The sequence below is a fragment of the Aedes aegypti genome, chromosome 1 (assembly GCF_002204515.2).
Source record: "Aedes aegypti strain LVP_AGWG chromosome 1, AaegL5.0 Primary Assembly, whole genome shotgun sequence".
Taxonomy (NCBI): domain Eukaryota; kingdom Metazoa; phylum Arthropoda; class Insecta; order Diptera; family Culicidae; genus Aedes; species Aedes aegypti.
Genome location: NC_035107.1, coordinates 145,051,608 through 145,070,823, shown reverse-complemented (window position 1 = coordinate 145,070,823; position 19,216 = coordinate 145,051,608). Strand labels below are relative to the sequence as shown.

Genomic DNA, 19,216 nt, shown 5'->3' with positions numbered 1-19,216 from the left:
TCCCAAAACAAATATCAAAGAAAATTCTGAAGAAAATTAAAAAAAAAATAGAATGAATTTCCTATGTCAGTTCCAAAGGATATTTCAAAGAAAATTCTAAAGGAAATTCAGAAGGAAGTTCCGAAGGCAATTCCAAAGGCCAAAGAAGCTCCATAGAAAATTCAGAAGGAAATTTAGGTTAAAAATTTCGAATGCAAAGGAAAGGAAAATCCAATGGAAATGCCGAAGTAAAATCAGGGAATTCTGAATTCTGAAGGAAACTACAAAGAAAATTCCAAAGGCAAACTAAATTCCGAAGGAAATTCCAAAGGAAAATCAGAACAAATTCAGAAGGAAATCCCTAATTCAACAAAATGTTCAGTGGAAATTACAATGCAAATGCAGAAGGAAAATCCGACTGAAAATTCCAAAGGCATATCCAAAGACAATTCTGAAAAAAAAATCCACAAGGAATTCCGAATTCTGAAGTAAACTAAAAAAAAACAAAATTGTTAAGGCAACTCCAAGAAAATTCCTGAAGGAAATTCCAATGAAAATTCTGAGGAAATTTCAAAGAAAATTCTTAAGGCAATTCCGAAGAAAATTCTTAAGGAAACTCCGAAGAAAGTTTCAAAGGATATTTCGAATGGAATTCCAAATGAAATTCTGAAATTAATTCCACAGGGAATTCCGAACGAATGTCTAAAAGGAAACTCCGGAAGGAATTCCACAGGGAACTCCGAATGAAATCGCAAAGGAAGTCACAATTCCGAAGGAACATATCGAAAGAACTTTCAGATGGAACTTCCTGCAAAAACTTCCAGGATGAATTTCCTTTAAGAGCTTTTGGAGGAATTTCATGGATACACAACTAGAAGAAACTGCTGGAGAAACTAAACGGAAGAACTTCCGGAGGAACTTCCTGATGGAACAACCAGTACGAACTTTTCTGATAAACATCTTAAATGAACGCTACGTTTTTCCTACCGAAGTGTGCGTTTTTAATTTTTTTGGGGCTGGAAAATGCTTTTTTGATTTTTTTTAATTCCCTAAATCAGCGTTTCGCATATCAACTAGCGTTGGGCAAATTTGTCTAGAACATCGATGTTACTGAATCGATTCACATCTGAACTGCCGAATCGATTCACCGATTTCATCGAATCCTTTGAATCGATGTTTTCGAATTGATTTGAATCGGATAAAAATTGACATTCATGAAGCTTGAAGTGACACCAAATGCATTTGCATTCGATTTCAACAGCTTTCAATCAAATCAGTTTCGAAAATCAATCGAACAAATTTACTACATCAAGATTAGTTCAAAATATGGTTTCTATTCCACAAACTCATTAAGAAATCTTTAACTATTTCAACAAAATGAATCGAATCAAAGAATCGAATGAAGAGAAACGATTCACTCGATTTAAGGTGCTCCAAACATCGATTCAAAAAATAGATTAATCGGAAAGCAAACATCGATTTTCGCAACATCGATTCAAAATCGCCCAACGCTAATATCAACGTCTTGCTCACTGAATGTTTAAGAACACTTATCTTTAGAACAAAATTATGCACACTGGAAAATCGTTAACAGTGGATAATTAATCGAATTTTCAATTCTGTTGAGTTATCTGGATTTGTTATTTGAAACCCTGAAGGGTAATTGAATTAATTTTTTCCTTAAGATGTTTGTCACATCATTATGGATATGGATGATAGAACACAGATTTTTGTAATTTATAGACAAAATTATTTGAATATTTAACTATCAAACACCCACTCTGTTGTTCAAACTAAAAGCAAAAGTCATACAATTTTGAGAAGATAACAATTTTCAATTTAATTACCTTGTATTGTGAGAGTTGGCTTCAAATCAAAAATGACGTCAATTGAGTACTGAATATTCGCAATTTAAGCCTGAAATTAAGCTGCTTGTTGAACCAAAGTAGCATATATTTTCATTGAAGAATCAAGTGTTTTATAAAATAAAGTCGAAATTAGTCAAAATCTTACCTAATAATTGTCTTGGGAATAGTTTGACTAGTCCTTATGAGGCCCCTAAGGAATTACAGCGAACTTTTCCAATGATTCCCATCAAATTACTTGTAAGATCATTTATGAGTTCATGGTAACGTCTTTGAAGAAAAAGCGAGATTATAGGTCCTTTAAATATTCTTGGGCAGATTTCTGTTTAGTTCTTGACTAGATTCATTGTAAAATCCTTGATGGATGCCTTGAAAGACGCTTTTTGAATATATTTGTCGAAAATAATGTCAAATTTATATACACAGAGCAGATAGGTGTTCATATAATTCAAAAATCTTTCCGAAATTCCTGTGGGATAGATGTTCTTTTATATTTTTATGTTTTGAAACTTTTTCGAAATTAAACCCGTTTAGAACTCACAGTATTTTTAAACTTGATTCAAAACTAGTGGTCCTCACAAACTTAGTCTTGACATCAAGTAGTCTGTCGAAAAAGGACATGTATTCTCCCATACAAAATGACAGATTAGTTTACTCTTGTTTTTCCGATTTTTCCAGTCTTTTCCAAAGTTTCTCTACTAACAAACACGTCGGAATCCTGGACGAATGCAAGTGTGAAAGAATTAGGCAAATCCAATAACCCATTCTCAAGCCAATTCGTGACATGCAAACACCATTCCATTTTTATTTATATAAAGATAATTGAAGAATAACTTAGATCAAGTGCTCCAAATTTAATCATTTTGTATGATGTAGTTTCTAGAACCTTGAAGAATTTAAAAGCAATCATATTTCCCGATACGACATTTGACCATGCTAGTTTATGTAGCATAGAATCATATTTCTTATTTGAATCAGACTCATTTGTGCGACAATGCCATGCTTCGATTCCAATCGGATTTATGTTCATAGCACTTCATGGGAAAGTACATACTATCATCCTCTCGCTACAATGTGGCTGTACCTCCATTACTGATTACACATCGTCCCGTTTGCTTTATTATAATATGTACGAATGTCAGCCACAGGATAGGAGTTATGAAAACAAACCTTGTGAAAAATGTCTACGTTGGAGTAGTTCTCAGAAGATAAACGCAATAGGAAATCTTATCAATTAGTAACAAATTTGATTCATCTTGAATGAAATGATCCATTGTTTTAGATTTGATTTAAGAACCAAGTAGTGCAACATGAATTTAGGTGGCTCAATTCGAATCAATAAATTTGGCGTTCTCATAATCGCAATACTGTTGGTCTTTCTGGTTTACTACATATCGACCGGAAAGTCTCGAAGCTCAAACTACGCATTGAACAAAAATCCCAATGAAGTGAACCTGCGGAAACTTTTGATCGGGTCGATACAGGCCGCCCAGCGTGGAGGCTTCGAGGTGGTAGAGGTTTCCAAAAGTCCCGACTTCAATGTTCACAGCAAGGGCAAAACCAAAGAAGGGGCCAACGATCCGGTGACGGATGCGGACTTTCGCTCACATTGTGTCATGGCCAGCGGGCTGCACCGAATTTTTCCAAAGCTGAAAATCATCTCCGAAGAGGACGGGGGGAATAAACCCTGTCCGGATTCGAAGCTGTTCGATCTGGATCCTACGGTGATACACGAAAATTCCAACGTGCCGGATGAAATTGTAGGAATTGAAGATGTCACAGTGTGGATCGATCCACTGGATGCAACACAGGAGTACACTGGTAAGTTGACATTAAACTGTATTCCTAGAATAAAACTAAATTTTATGGCGTATTTTTCTTAAAGCTAATTGAAAGATCAAACGAATTCGTTTACCCAAAATTGATAGTAATAAGTAACAGCAACCCTAGCAAAACATAACGTCAGTAAGAATGATTTTATTCATTAGTGGTTTTTGGTCTAGCTGATCGGTTACGTTAATTAACACAATCAAATATAGTCCACGATGTTGCAGTAGTTTTAATTTACGCATTGAGGGAATGTTTTCTCTTTTGAATGAGTATGTTAAGTCCACTTCACTGATGGCCCACTTCAGAGAATGGCGCACAAGACGTGGATAAAATAGTTGGTGAGCTCGTTTCACCTAAATTATTAAAAATTTTCAGAATATGATGAAACTTGTAGACATTTTTACTTTGAAAACGGAGAAAATATTTCATCTTCTTTTTCGTAATTGAAACCACACATTTACAGTAAAGCTAACAGCTAGTAAAGGTGATGCGATAGGAAGGTGGAAGCTGCACTTTGATGAACATCTTAATGGTGATGAAAAAGGTTTATCTAGACTATGATTCCAAAAATATGTCAGGTGGGATAAAAACTTCATGTTTTGCAGGATGCTTGGGCACGTCAGGAGTTAATCATCAATATTAGCCTCCTTTTCCCGAGCAGCCTAGATATCCGCGTAGTGTCGGTAGCGATAGTTTCAATTGGCTGAGAATTGGCTTGTTTAGGGGTATTCTGTTTTATACATATTCTAATTCTACGTTCAAAACTGAGCCAGAAACCAAAGTTTCATATTTTTCTGTGCTCTGGAACTATTTTTTAAACACGTTTCAATTAAGTATGGAAATCGCGTTTGAATCTCCCCTCGGCAAATTTTTCATCAGGACGAGCTGTCATTATGTAAAATGAAATGCCATTGAGTCGACGGAATGAAATCTTTTTCAATCATTTACAATATCAAAATTAAGATCTTAAATCGCAATAAAGTCGTGTAACATATAGGAAAATGTATTCTTTCGATCAAACTACAAAAAACTGGGAATTTTTCATCACTAAACAACCCAATTAACACTACGCACTGCCTGTTCCGGTGGTAAAAGTCCACCTCACAGGTGACCCCTAATTCATGCAGATTCTAGCTTATCGTGCCTATTAAATGAATGGTTAGGGGGGTCTAAATGTAATTTTACCGCCAACGGAGCCTGTGGAGTACCAGGGCTCCCTCCACAGTATTGTGCAGGTGGCCTTGTGTTTCTCCGAGATAATCGTCTGCCCATCTTCAGTATCAATCCTGAGGCTAACTAAGGGTGGGATTACCCACACTCTTAAAAATAATGAAAATCACTCCGGACGTAATTCACATTATGACTGAATGACACATGATGTAAGTGATTAAATGACGTAAAAATGGGTTCTGAAAGATGTATTGGAAGAAAAATGTAATTTTACATGACGAAGGACATGACAACGATGCCAATATGATTGGCATTTCCCGAATCAGACACCATCGTATTTAAAATGTGTCACAAATTCATTCACATGTCATTTGTCTCGCTTCTTTTATGTGCATCCAAAAGACGTAAAATCGCGTGATTTTTTCGGAGTGTGCATAACACGGGTAGATCACCATTTCGTGGTGCGTTATGGGGTAAAGATCTAACAGTCCTGACTGCTTCAAACGAAGAGAACAGAATGTTATAGTAATCAAAGGAACACTTTTAGTCCTTGTTATATTTTAAACCTTGTTGAAAGTGACAAGTCTCGGTTTTCCCAGTTGCCGAGAATGATCTTGAGACAAGGAAAAAAAATGAGTCGAATTCAACAATTTGTTTTCTAATCTTTTATTTATTTCGTTCTCTAGTTTGAAGAAGTAAGGACTAGGATTCTGATGCATGGACAATATCGGTGTAATTTCTTGGCTTTATTGAGGGATCCGCTTTTGCCTGATAAAGGGGCGCGCCTGTGGAGGGTGCATGCACCACACTCTTCGAAGGGTAGGAACCTTTCAGTTAGAATCCAGTTAGGAATTACATTTGTAAGAAAACCGAATGCTTTATCACTTCTCGATAGTGACAAAGTAAAACGACATGCACTACACAAAGGACACGGGATATACTACAATAGATCAAATATTGGTCGCAGTGGTTTATGTTCCGAAATTAAAAAAAAAGGGTGGGATTTTATAAATGTTGTAATTTACTTTGAATTTCATCCTTATGGATTTGCATTATGCGTTCGACACAGTGTATATTCAGTGCTTTTTAAGAGATACCGATCTGGTTTTCCGCTGCTGGTCTTGTTCCCGTCGAGATTGCAAAAAGCTTAATCCTGCCTAGTTTGTAGTTTGGGTAGTGGCTACGGTTACAATAGCTCAGATCAATCTTCAGAAAAAAAAGGAACAGCAACGATCAATCTTTGCAGACTCATATTTTGGTAACCTTGTGACTCTATTTTGGTAACCTTGTGGACACAGTTTCAGCTACTTTCAGTAAACATGAAATTACGAACTCGCGTGTCATACCTCGAGCATACGTGCTTGTTGAGTGTAGCAATCCTTGCTACACTCATTTCTGATCTAATAACCAGAAATGTATGTGATGTCACAATTGATGTTCCTGTTGATGACCTCAATAGGAAATACGTCTATTGTTAGGTGCTGGGGGATGTGAATTGAAAATCAACCTTCCTTAGCCGAGTGGTTAGAGTCCGCGGCTACAATGCAAAGCCATGCTGAAGGTGTCTGGGTTCGAATCCCGGTCGGTCCAGGATCTTTTCGTAATGGTAATTTCCTTGACTTCCCTGGGCATAGTGTATAATCGTACCTGCCACACGATATACGAATGCGAAATGGCAATTTTGGCAAAGAAAGCTCTCAGTTAATAACTGTGGAAGTGCTCATAAGAACACTAAGCTGAGAAGCAGGCTCTGTCTCAGTGAGGACGTTATGTCAAGAAGAAGAAGAAGAAGCAGCCAGGCTACTGTCAAACTGAAATTTTCCTAAAAATAGTCTGAGTATGCCTAGAAATGTACGGTCATGATTTCGTCACGTTAAAAAAAATGTTAAATAATTTATGTAACACAAGGACCATCAATTTTTAAAGAAAAGATGTCTATACACACTTAGAAAATATCACCGACTCCGGTAATTTTTTTACCGAAATATAAACCGCTGAGCGCTCGGTAATGCTTCCGGTAAAGTTAAGAATAACCGAACAATCCGTAATTTGAATCAAAGCGCAGCTGTCAAAATATTACAAATCGTTCGTGAATGGTTACCGAACGATTTGTTAAAATTATTACCGAACGCATTGTTCATATTTGCAGGCCGTCAGAATGAGATAGGATGATTATAAACAAAATAAGAATGACAGTTCTTTCTGATGTTTAATGAAATAATCTAATTTATTTCGAGAACTTTATTTATTCGGTTTGACATGTTTAATTTTTATGTCAATATAATTTCACTGGAGGCCACCATCAAACTAAAAGCAAGCTGCAAGTTCAGCGCCATTGAACACCCACCTAATGAAACATCCCAGCTGGACGTTTGCAGCTAGTCGCCCATTATAGTGGACAAAGTTGGTGCCGCCGATTCCGTCTTGGATGGGTCAACTTCCGTCTAGAAAAATAACGATTTGGATTATTCTGTGGGACCAGTTATTCGATTATTTTACCTTGAACGATTCTCGACAGTGCATTTTCCCTTCTAGCAGTTCTTGCTTGCACAAATAAATATGGCGGTGTAAAAATCTCAAATTACCATTTGTTCGGTAAAGCACTGTAGCACTAGGTACCGAAGTGTACGGTAAACTTTTACTGGCTACGGTGATTCTGAACGGTTCACAAGTTCTTCGGTAAATGAATTGACGATTTCGGTGAAAACAAACAAATATTCGTTGAATTTTCCTAATTGTGTACGTTTTTTCGGTACAGGTTGTTTGGAATACCGAAACATCAGTTAAATATTCATTTACAGTTCGTTTTCGGTAACAAATTTTACCGAACAACGAAATAAAATCTAAGTGTGTAGGTGTTACTCGATTATCCGGTCTATCGATTTTTTTTCACTCCGGATAATCGAATCCTCCGGATAATCGAATCACTAAAATAAAAATTAAAATCTGTAAAAGAACTTAAACATTATCTTTTTTTTTGTTGTTTTATTTATATGATGCAGTGGCGTAGCCAGAAATTATTTCTAGGGGAACATTGGGGGTCTTGAGAAGAATAATAATTTTTTGACCGGCATACACAAAAAAACCCCTCTTTGAACCTCCGTACGTCCAAACCTCTAAACCATTCATATTCTCTATTACAATGCTATATTATCTCAAAATTATGCATAAAAACTAAAAACAAGAATATCAAAAAATATATTCCGTATAATCAAGTCTAAAATTTCGGATAATCGAGTCCCGGATAATCGAATCACCGGATAATCGAGTCTGGCCTGTATTATTATTTTTATTAGGTTAATTGCCTGCATTGAACTGATGAAGCTTTGTATGAAGTAATTTAAGTGTGCACTTTGTATGTGGTTTCCTGCGAGACAAACAAACAAACAGCGGTTAACACTCGTGGAAAAAGTTGTGTTCAATTTGAACGACCTAAATGTCCGCACCCCCCAGGTTCGGTGTATTCATCACATGATGAACCATCCCCAACGGATGATTTCAAACGAGTTGTCGTCTCATCATATCACCTGGATCAGCTCAATTTGAGAATCAATCCAGTCTGATCGAATACTTAAGTAGTACATATCTTGGATTACTTATTACAGGCAATCGCCCAACCTTCATGGAATCTGCTAGAGAATAAGTTTTGGACAGAATGCTCTGCTCGAACAGAATCAGTCACAAGTTTCAGATGATGAATAATTATCTAACTTTATTTGGTAAACACTTCCCAGGTAACCATTAAGTACTGTTATAAGCGGCATATGAGCCATTTAACGGCTTTTCAGTGCCTACTAGCTACATAGAACATTTTCAAATGTTAATAGGCACTGTGACCCTCAGGCACTGATATTAGCCCTATATGGGTATATAACGCTTTATTTTAGTGCTTGTAAGCCCTGTGCCAATAAGCAGTTCACATCGGCCGTCAATGCTGTTCAACGGCCTCGTGTCATGACGTTTGCCTTTTGCAGCCAAAAGAGATTTCATATCACGCTTGCACCTACGAAAAATATCGTAAGCAACTGACAACGCATGAGAGAATAAAGTGAAACACATTTATCTGCCTCTTTTTCGCACACCCAATGCAAATAATGTATCCTCGAATGTATCAAGACCTTCGAAGTCCCGAAAATCTTTCAGAACGAATCTGCGGCGGAAGACGTTGCCATGAATGCTTCGATATATGCTGCATTGCTGCACTTTTATGATGCTGGAGATTTTTAGTTATGAAACAAAATATATACTAAATCGATTGTAAAGGTTTGGAAAGGGGAAGGGGGGAGTGTTGGTTGATAAGCGGTTAGTTTTTCTGTGGATTTTGCTTTCGCTGCGCTGCTATGTGGTAATAAATATCTCTAGACACATTCCATCAGAACCTCGCCGGCAAAACCAGCATTGCTCATGATTTAGCTGGGAAAATATACACATGCCGCTGCAAAATTATCTCTTTCAAATACGATGTTAAACCTACTAATCCACTTGTGCAGCAATGGAGCAGATGGGAAAACGACGAGCATTATCGATAAAAACACCGACAACTGCAGTTTGAGCCTGGATCACGCAGCAAAAAAAACAATACCGTCGATGGGGGTGACAATGGGTCTAGGGGGTGAGATTGGGTCAAAATGGAAAAATATGTTTTGTGAAATATTTCAGCTAATAACGCTGATATTACTAAAATATATAATTCATATGTTAGGGAACATATTATTACACATAATTCAGAACAATATAAATTTTTAGAAATAGTAGTTTTTGTGTACTACATCAATAAACTTGCATGTTGAAACTAGATAAAATTTACAACATAAAATTTCTCCTGTATAAAGTATCACGCATGTACTCTAGCCTCTATCGTTGTATTAGTAGAATTGATTGATTGATTTGACTTTATTAACGAGATTTTTAGCCCTGGGCTAGTTCATCTCGGGACTAACGGCTTTACTTCCCTTCCGAAGGAAGTCGTCACTATAACTTTTTACGTCATAAGTGACTATGTCGGGGATGGGATTCGATCCCAGGTCCTCGGCGTGAGAGGCGAGTGTTCTAACCACTACACCAGGTCCGTCCCGTATTAGTAGAATGTTGAAAGTCTTTTCATTACACATTACAGGTATTTTCCGGAATCTGTTTGATTTTCCCACAAAAAATCATTTTTTACGGTACGATGTCTAAAACATTGAAAATGGGGGTGAGATTGGGTCAAGCAAGAACGATAGTAAATGAAATTCCAAGTCCACTTTTTTGACATTTTACGGTGCCGGGTGTTCTCTTTTTTTCATTAAGATGTGTTTATTCTTTCTAAACACAGCATCTCTGAAACATCAAACAAGTCTACTTGAGTATTCCGTGCATTGAATAACAATACAACGCTCTTTGACAACTTCTCAAACCAGCAACTGTGTTTCGTGCGCAGCAACATCGTAAATTTTTATCAAAAGGATGTTTTTTTTCTCTAAATTTGATTATTTATCAGTGTTTCCGTATTAAAGAAACATCTCACGGAAGTACAAATGAGTTGGATCGCTGAAATACTGGGATTATGACGTCAACTTCTGCCTGAAATTTGTTGATCGTGGAATGTCGCACCGAAATTTAACTATTTGTGAAGGTTTAAACTAATCACTGTTTCAGTACATCTTTGGGGAAACTGAATGGGCTTTATAGCAATGGGGATGAGACTTTGAAGACAATTTGAGGGAAAATTTATGTAAACTTGACGATAAATGTTGGGTTTACATATTTTTTCTCATAGCTCTTCAATTTTCAGTATAATCTTTCTTTTAAGTGGGTTTATCATACTTGTGAAACATCTTAGTTATCTTTTTGTCTTGTTTGCATCGTTTTTTGTCAATATTTTTCAGTTGTGAATGGTTTTGAAATCATATTCTCAAAAACTAGTTATTTCAATTATAGTGACCCAATGTCAACCCCCTATGGGGTGAGATTGGGTCATTTTTCATTCACTTGTGGTGCCGTTGTGAATAAATATTTGTCTTTAATTTTTTGAACAGTTGTTAATGTACCATCAAAGTACATACACACCAAATTTGAAGTCTATTTGAGTTAAATTACTATAGTTATTCAAAAAATAAATCGCACATATCCCTTTTTGACCCATTGTCACCCCCAACGACGGTATCACAGAAGAGAGCATGAGAAAAGGAAAAAAAAAACAATAAACGATAAACAAAACTTATTTTTCTTTTTTGCTGCTTGCTATAAAATTTTGACATCTCTCATTTCAGTGACTCGGTATGATAGGATGTTTATCAGCCGAATAATTCGCCAAAAGTGGCTTTTTAACAGCCCTTAATTATGATATAGTTCCTGTTAGCCCTGTTGGCTACCTATGCCTTTTATTCGGCTATAGAACCGAGTTGGTGCCAGTTTTTACGGCTTAGTGGTTACTTGGGTTATTAAGTGAAACTGAATGCAGAAGCCTGAATCTTCAGGACATTCTGTTATTCTTAACCCGCTGTGGTAATGAGCTATAGGCTCTATTTACACTCAGGCGTTTTGCAGTGCCCTTCTTAGGGCGCTGTCTGAACCCATTATGGTATGGAGCTACATGCTCTCATTTCGCTTATGCGATGTTTCCTCTTCAAGGGACCACACTCCTATTTCCTCCCATCTTTCCCTTCCCTTTCCTCTCCCATCGGGTAGATGATGAAATAGGCTCAAATATGGCGATGGCACAAATCTCCCAACTAATGGGAACGTGCCTTTGGAGCCAGCCTTCTGATACATGATACCTGATACCTGAAGATAGGCTACAAAAACTAGGCGAGCAATGGTATCTACCCTATGAAATGAACTATTTTCTGTATCATGTCCCATGATTTTGACGTATATGGCGAGTGCAATCAATGCAAACATTATTTTTGATAAAATCTGGCGGCCATCTTGGATTTTGATGCCATCTTGGTTTTGGTTCTTCAACCAGTCATGGCTTTCCTGGTTTTCAGGCGAAAACCAGATCCTGCTAAACCTGAGTCCGAAGACGAAGAAAGAAGGTATGAAAGAGTTTGCAAGCGTCTGATAAAGGATGATGTTTAAGTCCCTTAATAGTTCGGCCTTCAATACGTTGTCGTGTCTTATTTATTGCAAGCGTAATGAAAGTCGAATCATAGGTTAATTTATTAACAGATGCAGCCACCTTGCGGTTATGCTTCTTTCGCTAGTTTTCAAGGTAATTTTTTCCCTTTACCGACAGACCCGGAATTTCCATTTTTAGCAGATGCAGACGATTGTACATTGTACCTACGTTTGGTAAGTCATTTCCAGCTTTCTGAGTTTCGCCAACTGATTCTTCCGGAGGATGCGATTGAAGAAACTCCAGTCTGCTGTTCCAAACTACCAGTAGTACCGTCGTATTGATCAGCGATGATGACGATGCGGTTGATAGTAGTACGATCAGCTATCGGTGATGTCTTAAATGAAAAGAACGGTCATCTCAAATCGAAATGCCATCAAAGTCCCACATCAGGTTGCAAACTCACAAATACAATTGATTTGTGATGAAATATTTCAGTCCAAATTTACTTAAAAGCTTCAACCATTAATCATGCACACATTAAGTACACACGATAGCCCAAACACAAGTTGTGTGTGTCTGAGGGATACCAAAGAGGGAGCCAAAGAGGTATCCTCGGAAATATTCCAACGAATACTTTAACTGTTTCTTAGAGATATCCCTGAAGAAATATTTGTTAGTATCCGTGAAGAAACTTTTGGAATAATCTTTTGGGGAATTTCTGAAGATTGCTAAACGAGGATTTTTTTCTACATACAGTCAGTGTCATAAGTTAGTAACCAAATGCTGTTTTTCCATACAAAATGCTCAAGTTTGGGGTGCTGTATCTCAGCTTCTGGTGGTCCGAATTGGCTGAAATTTGGATGACGAACTAAAAATAACTTGAAATTTTGCCTGTAAGGGAATTATTACATTGCAGTCATTTCACACAGAGTTTCAGAGGGTTGTTCAAAGACAAAAGTAAGTAACCGAGAGACTTTTTAATTTAATTCGAAAACGGTAAGTCGTGGAAAGTTGGTCTGTTCTACAAAGTTGTTCAATTTCAGAAGTCACAAAAATTTGAAGCTGAGATACAGCACCCCAAACATGGGCATTTTGTATGGAAAAACAGCATTTGGTTACTAACTTATGTCACTGACTGTAAATTTCTTAAAGAAATTCAAGTATCAAATATTGAAGTGATGTTTTCCTTGGCATAACCACTGAAAATATCTCTGAAGGAATATCAAGATGAATTCTTTGACTTCTAGATGAACCTCTAGAGGCACGTATGAAATAATATCTGGAGAAGCTCTCAGAGTGGTTATTGGATAATTACATACAGAAAATCCTAAAGATATTTTTGAAGAAATCCCTGGAGAGTTTTTGGAAAAGTTAATGCATGTTTGTTTCGTTTTCAGGAATTATTTGTGCAATGTTTCGTAGGAAATTTTCGCAAGAATACACGAAGGAATATCAATAATAATCCATGAATCCCAGAAAAAACTGAAGCAATTTCATTAGGAATTCCTTGAAAAATTCGCGGTGGAGTACTTAAAAACCCTTGATTTTCTGGAGAAACGCTCTGAAGAATTCTTCAAAATATTATTGGAGCAATTCATGAAGAAACCGTTGAAGGAATCGTAACAAAACATATCGGAGCAAGCATCTTGGAAAAAAAATGCTGGATAGAAACTCGGAGGAATTCATAGAACAATGTTTGGCGTAGCTTCTGCAGAAATTCCTTTACAAATACTTACATTTTTTGGAGCATACGTTTAAGGAAGTCTTGGGTGAACCGCCAAAAATACAGTCAACCCTCCTTGAGTCGATGTTCCATTACTTGATATCGACTCATGGAACCATACTAAAAACAGAAAATTATGGTTATTATGATGGTCCCTTCAAACAGCAAAGAAAAGCTGACTCGATATCTCCATGAGTCGATGGTCCCTTCAATATCGACTCATGGAGGTTTGACCATAGAACCTTACGAAATTCCTCGAGAAACCTTAGAAGAACTATATCTTTGGAAAAAGTCCTGGTGAAATTCCTGTAATCAATTTTGAATTAATCCACATGTACAGAATATTCACTCCTGAAGAAACTCTCTGAAAGGATTTTCGATGAAATCCGTCGAAGAATTCATGTAGGGTTCACTTGACAATTTTCTGAGGAAATCTCATGACGCATTAATGTATGATTTCCTGTAAATACCTACTTATTTCCTAAGGTATTTCAAAAAAAAAATATTTTTTTTGAGCTGAAATACCGTTTTGATTCATATTACGAACAGCTTCGAATTCCGGATACTCTACTTTGAATGGAAAACATTTCACACGAAATGTTTCAATTTTTGCCATTCAAAAGTTCTCACTTTTGAGACTCGTTTTAATAAACATTTTCCATGAAAATCTATAAAAAATATATGATGCTTAGCTGCATTAGACGTTACTTTAGTGATCTGACGATTTCAACTGATAACACTGCGGAACACGTTTTTGTCTCCAGCACCAAAATACCGCTATTCACTCAATTAAGGGTTGCTGAATCCATTGCCGTTTTTAGAAATATCATAGCACGTCTAGTTTTTGAGATATTGACTGTTGAAAATGCAAAAAATGACTATTTCAGCCAACTTGCATGCAAGTTTGCCAGCTTGTAAGGTAATATATTGGCTTAATTTGCCACAGAATTCAAACTTTATATGTATAACAATACTTATCATCGAAGTTTGTATTACTTTCGATACGGAAAAGTTATTTTTTGATGGTTTAGAGAATTGTTGTATTTTGCCATATAGAATAAACGAAGAATTTTGTATGGAGACTGCAAGAATGTTGAAAAAATCGGTTTAATCGAAATTTAATCGCGCAATTTCAATCAAATTATGTCTGATATGAAAGTTCAAGTTCTATTTGGCATGTTTGGTGGATTAGATTACATAAAAGTATGATAAATTGTACTTTAAATTTCATGTAAACATTAACAAAACCAGTTTTTTATACAACTTTGGCGACCTGTAGCTAAAAATTGTGACGTGCTGGAACATTTCTGAGAATGGCACCAGATTCAGCAACCCCGAATCTACTAGAGACACATAATTTGATTCTTGAGACACGCAATAATGTCATTTTTGTTACGCTGTGTAATTTAACTTTTATATTTATAAATTAAATGAGCTGTCCGGAATTCGAATCAAAGTGTCTCCCACGATCTAGTTAGTTAATTTAGGTTCCAGTCTATAACGATATTTGATTTAAACTAGTTCATCAATACTTTTACACCATACAGGTAAAATCGGTTGAGTGCACCCATTCTAACTTTGTCACCTCTTGTTTCAATTTGCAGAGAACCTGTTCCAGTATGTGACAACTATGGTGTGCGTGGCGATAAAGGGCGTTCCGACGATCGGAGTAATTCACAACCCATTCACGAAGAAAACCGTTTGGGCCTGGACGAACAAGGCCGTCTCGGAACCACTGAGTTATATCAAGAGGGTAGGTGTCCAAAAATGATTAGGGCGGTAAGCTAAATATTTAGAAAAATGGGCGCTATTCAAATTGGGTTTCTGTTTTATGATCATATTTTTTTTCTTTCGGTTACCTGTAGGACGAAGACGTCAAGCATCCTGTCGTTATTGTCTCCCGGTCCCACAGTGGTGATGTGAAGAACCTCGCCAAGGAGGTGTTTGGAGAAAATCTGCATATTATCCCAGCAGGAGGAGCAGGTTAGTTCAGCAGTTCCCAAAAGCAGCTTTTTATCAAATGACGCTTAAACCATAATGGGCGAACGAATAACGCATAACATTTTAGATTACTCTGATCATCCAAGGTGGATCCTATGAGGAATGTAAAGAAAATTTGTAACATTCTCAGAAACATTGAGGTTCAAATCAAGCAATTTTATGAGTTGGAATAATTTACACGCAGAGAAAACTATTGTAAAATGTGTCGACATAAAGTCAACAAGTATTTCACATTATATTAGCAACAATGAGAAATTATTTGTAACCATGATATATCATTCGGGTTATACAGAAATTTGTTGTTTCCGTTTGAAAGAGATTCGATAATAAAATCACTGCTTTGGTGCTGTCGCCTGGAGCTTCTGGGAGTCGCTGATGGTAAACAATTTCCACTGCTATTTTCACTTCCGTCCGCAGAGGAGCCGTCTGCCGTCATGAGTTTATCAAGAATCCACTGCTGATTTTGCAGAATGTTCAAAAGTGCTTGTTGGAATGCTGAATCCATTTTCCTCTTCATGGTTTAAAGAAATATCTTTTTGCAATTTCTCATCGTAATAGGCTGTTTTTCATCACATCAATCTGTTATGAAACGGCCTACTATGCTGCACTGAATTATACAGTGTTGCAATAGTCATTACGCAACGCTTTTTTTATAACACAACTGTTTTTGTTGCGTAATGAATCATAACCCAACAATTTTCATAAATTGCAAAATAGTGGTGAGTGCATACCGATACGATTTCTGAAACCCTCCAGTGGTCTTCTACGAAATTGCAATAAATTTTGTACGCAACTCGTTGCAGAACTCGATTTTTAAAGGTCTCGTCGTAATTATTCAACTTGGCAATCCTCGTTTGATAAATTTACGACTCGTGCTGTAAAAATCGTCTTTCCGTACCTGTTGCGTAAACTACTATTTATTTTGCGATTTCTTATAGTAATAGTCTGTTTTTCATTTCCTGTACTGAATTATGCTGTGTCGTAAGATTAATTACGTAACTGCTTGCAGTTTTCATAATGACCATTATTCAACGCTTTTTCGTTACGTAGCTATTCAAAGTTGCGTAATGATTCATAACACAACAATTTTTGGATTTTGGTGATCCGAGATGTGATGATTTCTAATACCCTCAAGCGGCCTTTTACAAAATTGCAAAAACAATGTTGTACGCAACTCGTTGCAGAACCCAATTTTTACAGCACTCGTCACCATCATTCTGCAACTTGTTGCGTAAACTACTAATGCTAAATGATTCGATTTATTACAATTATGTAACCCTAACATTTTATGCTTTATAAAATTAAAATTGGATATAGGTTGGGAGATACTGACATCTCTGATTGTTTCTTCCGATTGACTGCGACAAAACTATTGTACCTGCGCAGTAACGGATCTCTTGTTGTGTCCTGTTCTTTAAAAATCACACTTTTTTCTCTACTTCTCATTCCAAACCATCAGGATACAAGGTCTTGCAGGTACTGCACAACAATGCAACGGCGTACCTCCACTCAACGGCCATCAAAAAGTGGGACATCTGCGCTGGGAATGCAATTCTCGCTGCCATTGGAGGCAAAATGACGACGCAGAAAAATGAGGATATTTCCTACAGTGATAAGGATTCGTTCCTCAACGAGAATGGCCTTTTGGCGACGGCCGTTGAGAGCATACACGAGATGTACATCAAAAAGCTGATTGACCATCAGAAAATGAGTCGTTAACGGTCGATCACTCCTCAAAATACATCACACGCGCGTACTGGTTCGAGAGAAGGATTGCGCGTTCAGGTTAGAAAGATTTCTGTGAGACTCATAACATATAACTTACCTAGTATTTGTTCTGATTTATTTGTGATCACGCCTTCGAGTTCCTCGAGTTTAATTTTAATTCAGAATTAGATAGTAGTTTGACTGTATGTATGGTAAGATTGTGATTGATATAATTCCTGAAATCGAATAAAATTTCTCAACAATTATTACATTTAAATTGAATAGTTTTGATGGAGTCCGAAATTTCCTGAAAGCAGTTTTAGAAGTAGTTATTATAAAAATCGCAAATTGTTGAAAAGGTTGAAAACAAATCGCTTTACTTACTTAACATTAGTTTACTACTTATACTTATTGCATTGAACTCTATTATATTGCATCAACAAATACTAGCATATGGCACATGCTTTTTTCACTAACAAGGTCGTTTCACTCCGACATCGCATCTGGGTAAAGTAGGGGAGCATGGTCCAATATGCACGATTAGCAATTCTCACTGAAACCAGGCCGCCATCGGCACCCATCGTTAAACTAAAGGGTGGTCGTCCCGGTTTTCCCTTTGAACATATAGCAAACTTAGTGGCATCGTATAGAGGAAGGATATACAGTTATCTCTCCCTTACTCGATATCGAGTTAGAGAACCATAGTAAAAGTTGGTTTTCATGGCTAACTCGATGGTCCCTTGGATCGCAGTTGCACTGGTTTTGTGTTCTATAACTCGATACCTATGAATATATATACGATATGAATATATATTCTATAGGCTCCAACGGACATAAACCATAACAGGGCCAAGTGCATGAATTTCCAGGGGAAACAACATCATATGGATAAAGGAGGGTCTTTATAGAGCAATATTTTTATTCAGCTGTCATTACCATTATTGAACAATAATTAAACATGCATGCTTTTTTGTGGCTCTGAATCGCTAGTTGGGACCTTAGGGAAGATCGGGTAACCAATCCCGGTGGGAACTTTGGTCGTATGCTGACAGGGAAGAGGAGTTAGCTTTTGCTTCTGCAAACCTTGAGCGTCTGTACCCCATGTTAGGAGTAACTCACAACAGCGTCTGTTCCCCATGCCAGAGGCGGCTGATCATCGTCCGAGTGCCAGAGAAGGACTCCAGGCTAAACTGTGCACTATGGTCCTCCGAGCATTTAGGGGGAATGGTCTTCCGGAAATCTAGGGGGTTGGTGTCAGGCCCTGCAAGCCTGCCGTAAAAAAATCAAGCAACGAATAATCAACGAAATAATACGAACCGGGACAATCGGTGAAGACCACAGCGACGTGAAGGGACTAGCGATTGGAAGCTCGGTACATGGAGCTGTAAATCTCTCAACTCCATCGGGAGAACGTTTAGAGGTGACCATACCATCCTACCAGAGCAGCGGCAACATACATGAGCTGGGAACAGCTTTTATTGTCATGGGTGATATGCAGAGGGCCCAGATAGCCGTAGCGATAAACGCACAGATATTCAGCAAGACCAAGCTGAGGGTCGTGGGTTCGAATCCCGAGGATCTTTTCGGGTTGGAAGTTTTCTCGACTTCCCAGGGCATAGAGTATCTTCGTACCTGCCACATGATATACACATGCAAAAATGGTCATTGGCATAGTAAGCTCTCAGTTTAATAACTGTGGAAGTGCCCATAAGAACACTAAGCTGAGAAGCAGGCTCTGTTCCAGTGGGGACGTAACGCCAGAAAGAAGAAGAAGATATGCAGAGGCGCTTGATCTGGTGGTGGCCGATCAATGAGAGAATGTGCAAGTTGAAACTCAAAGGCCGGTTCTTCAACTTTAGCATCATAAATGTGCGTAGCCCTCACTCCGGAAGCACTGAC

The 19,216-nt window shown here is 37.4% G+C and overlaps 1 protein-coding gene across 1 annotated transcript; it reads left to right on the top strand.

Moving 5' to 3' along the window:
- The first annotated feature begins 2,974 nt into the window (after positions 1-2,974).
- On the top strand, positions 2,975-17,594 carry LOC5565072 (putative inositol monophosphatase 3). The gene is made up of 4 exons (XM_001649336.2): positions 2,975-3,665; positions 15,214-15,362; positions 15,475-15,592; positions 17,070-17,594. The coding sequence occupies exons 1-4, from the start codon at positions 3,155-3,157 to the stop codon at positions 17,327-17,329; spliced, it is 1,038 nt and encodes a 345-aa protein (XP_001649386.2). The 5' UTR covers positions 2,975-3,154; the 3' UTR covers positions 17,330-17,594.
- The last annotated feature ends 1,622 nt before the right edge of the window (positions 17,595-19,216 follow it).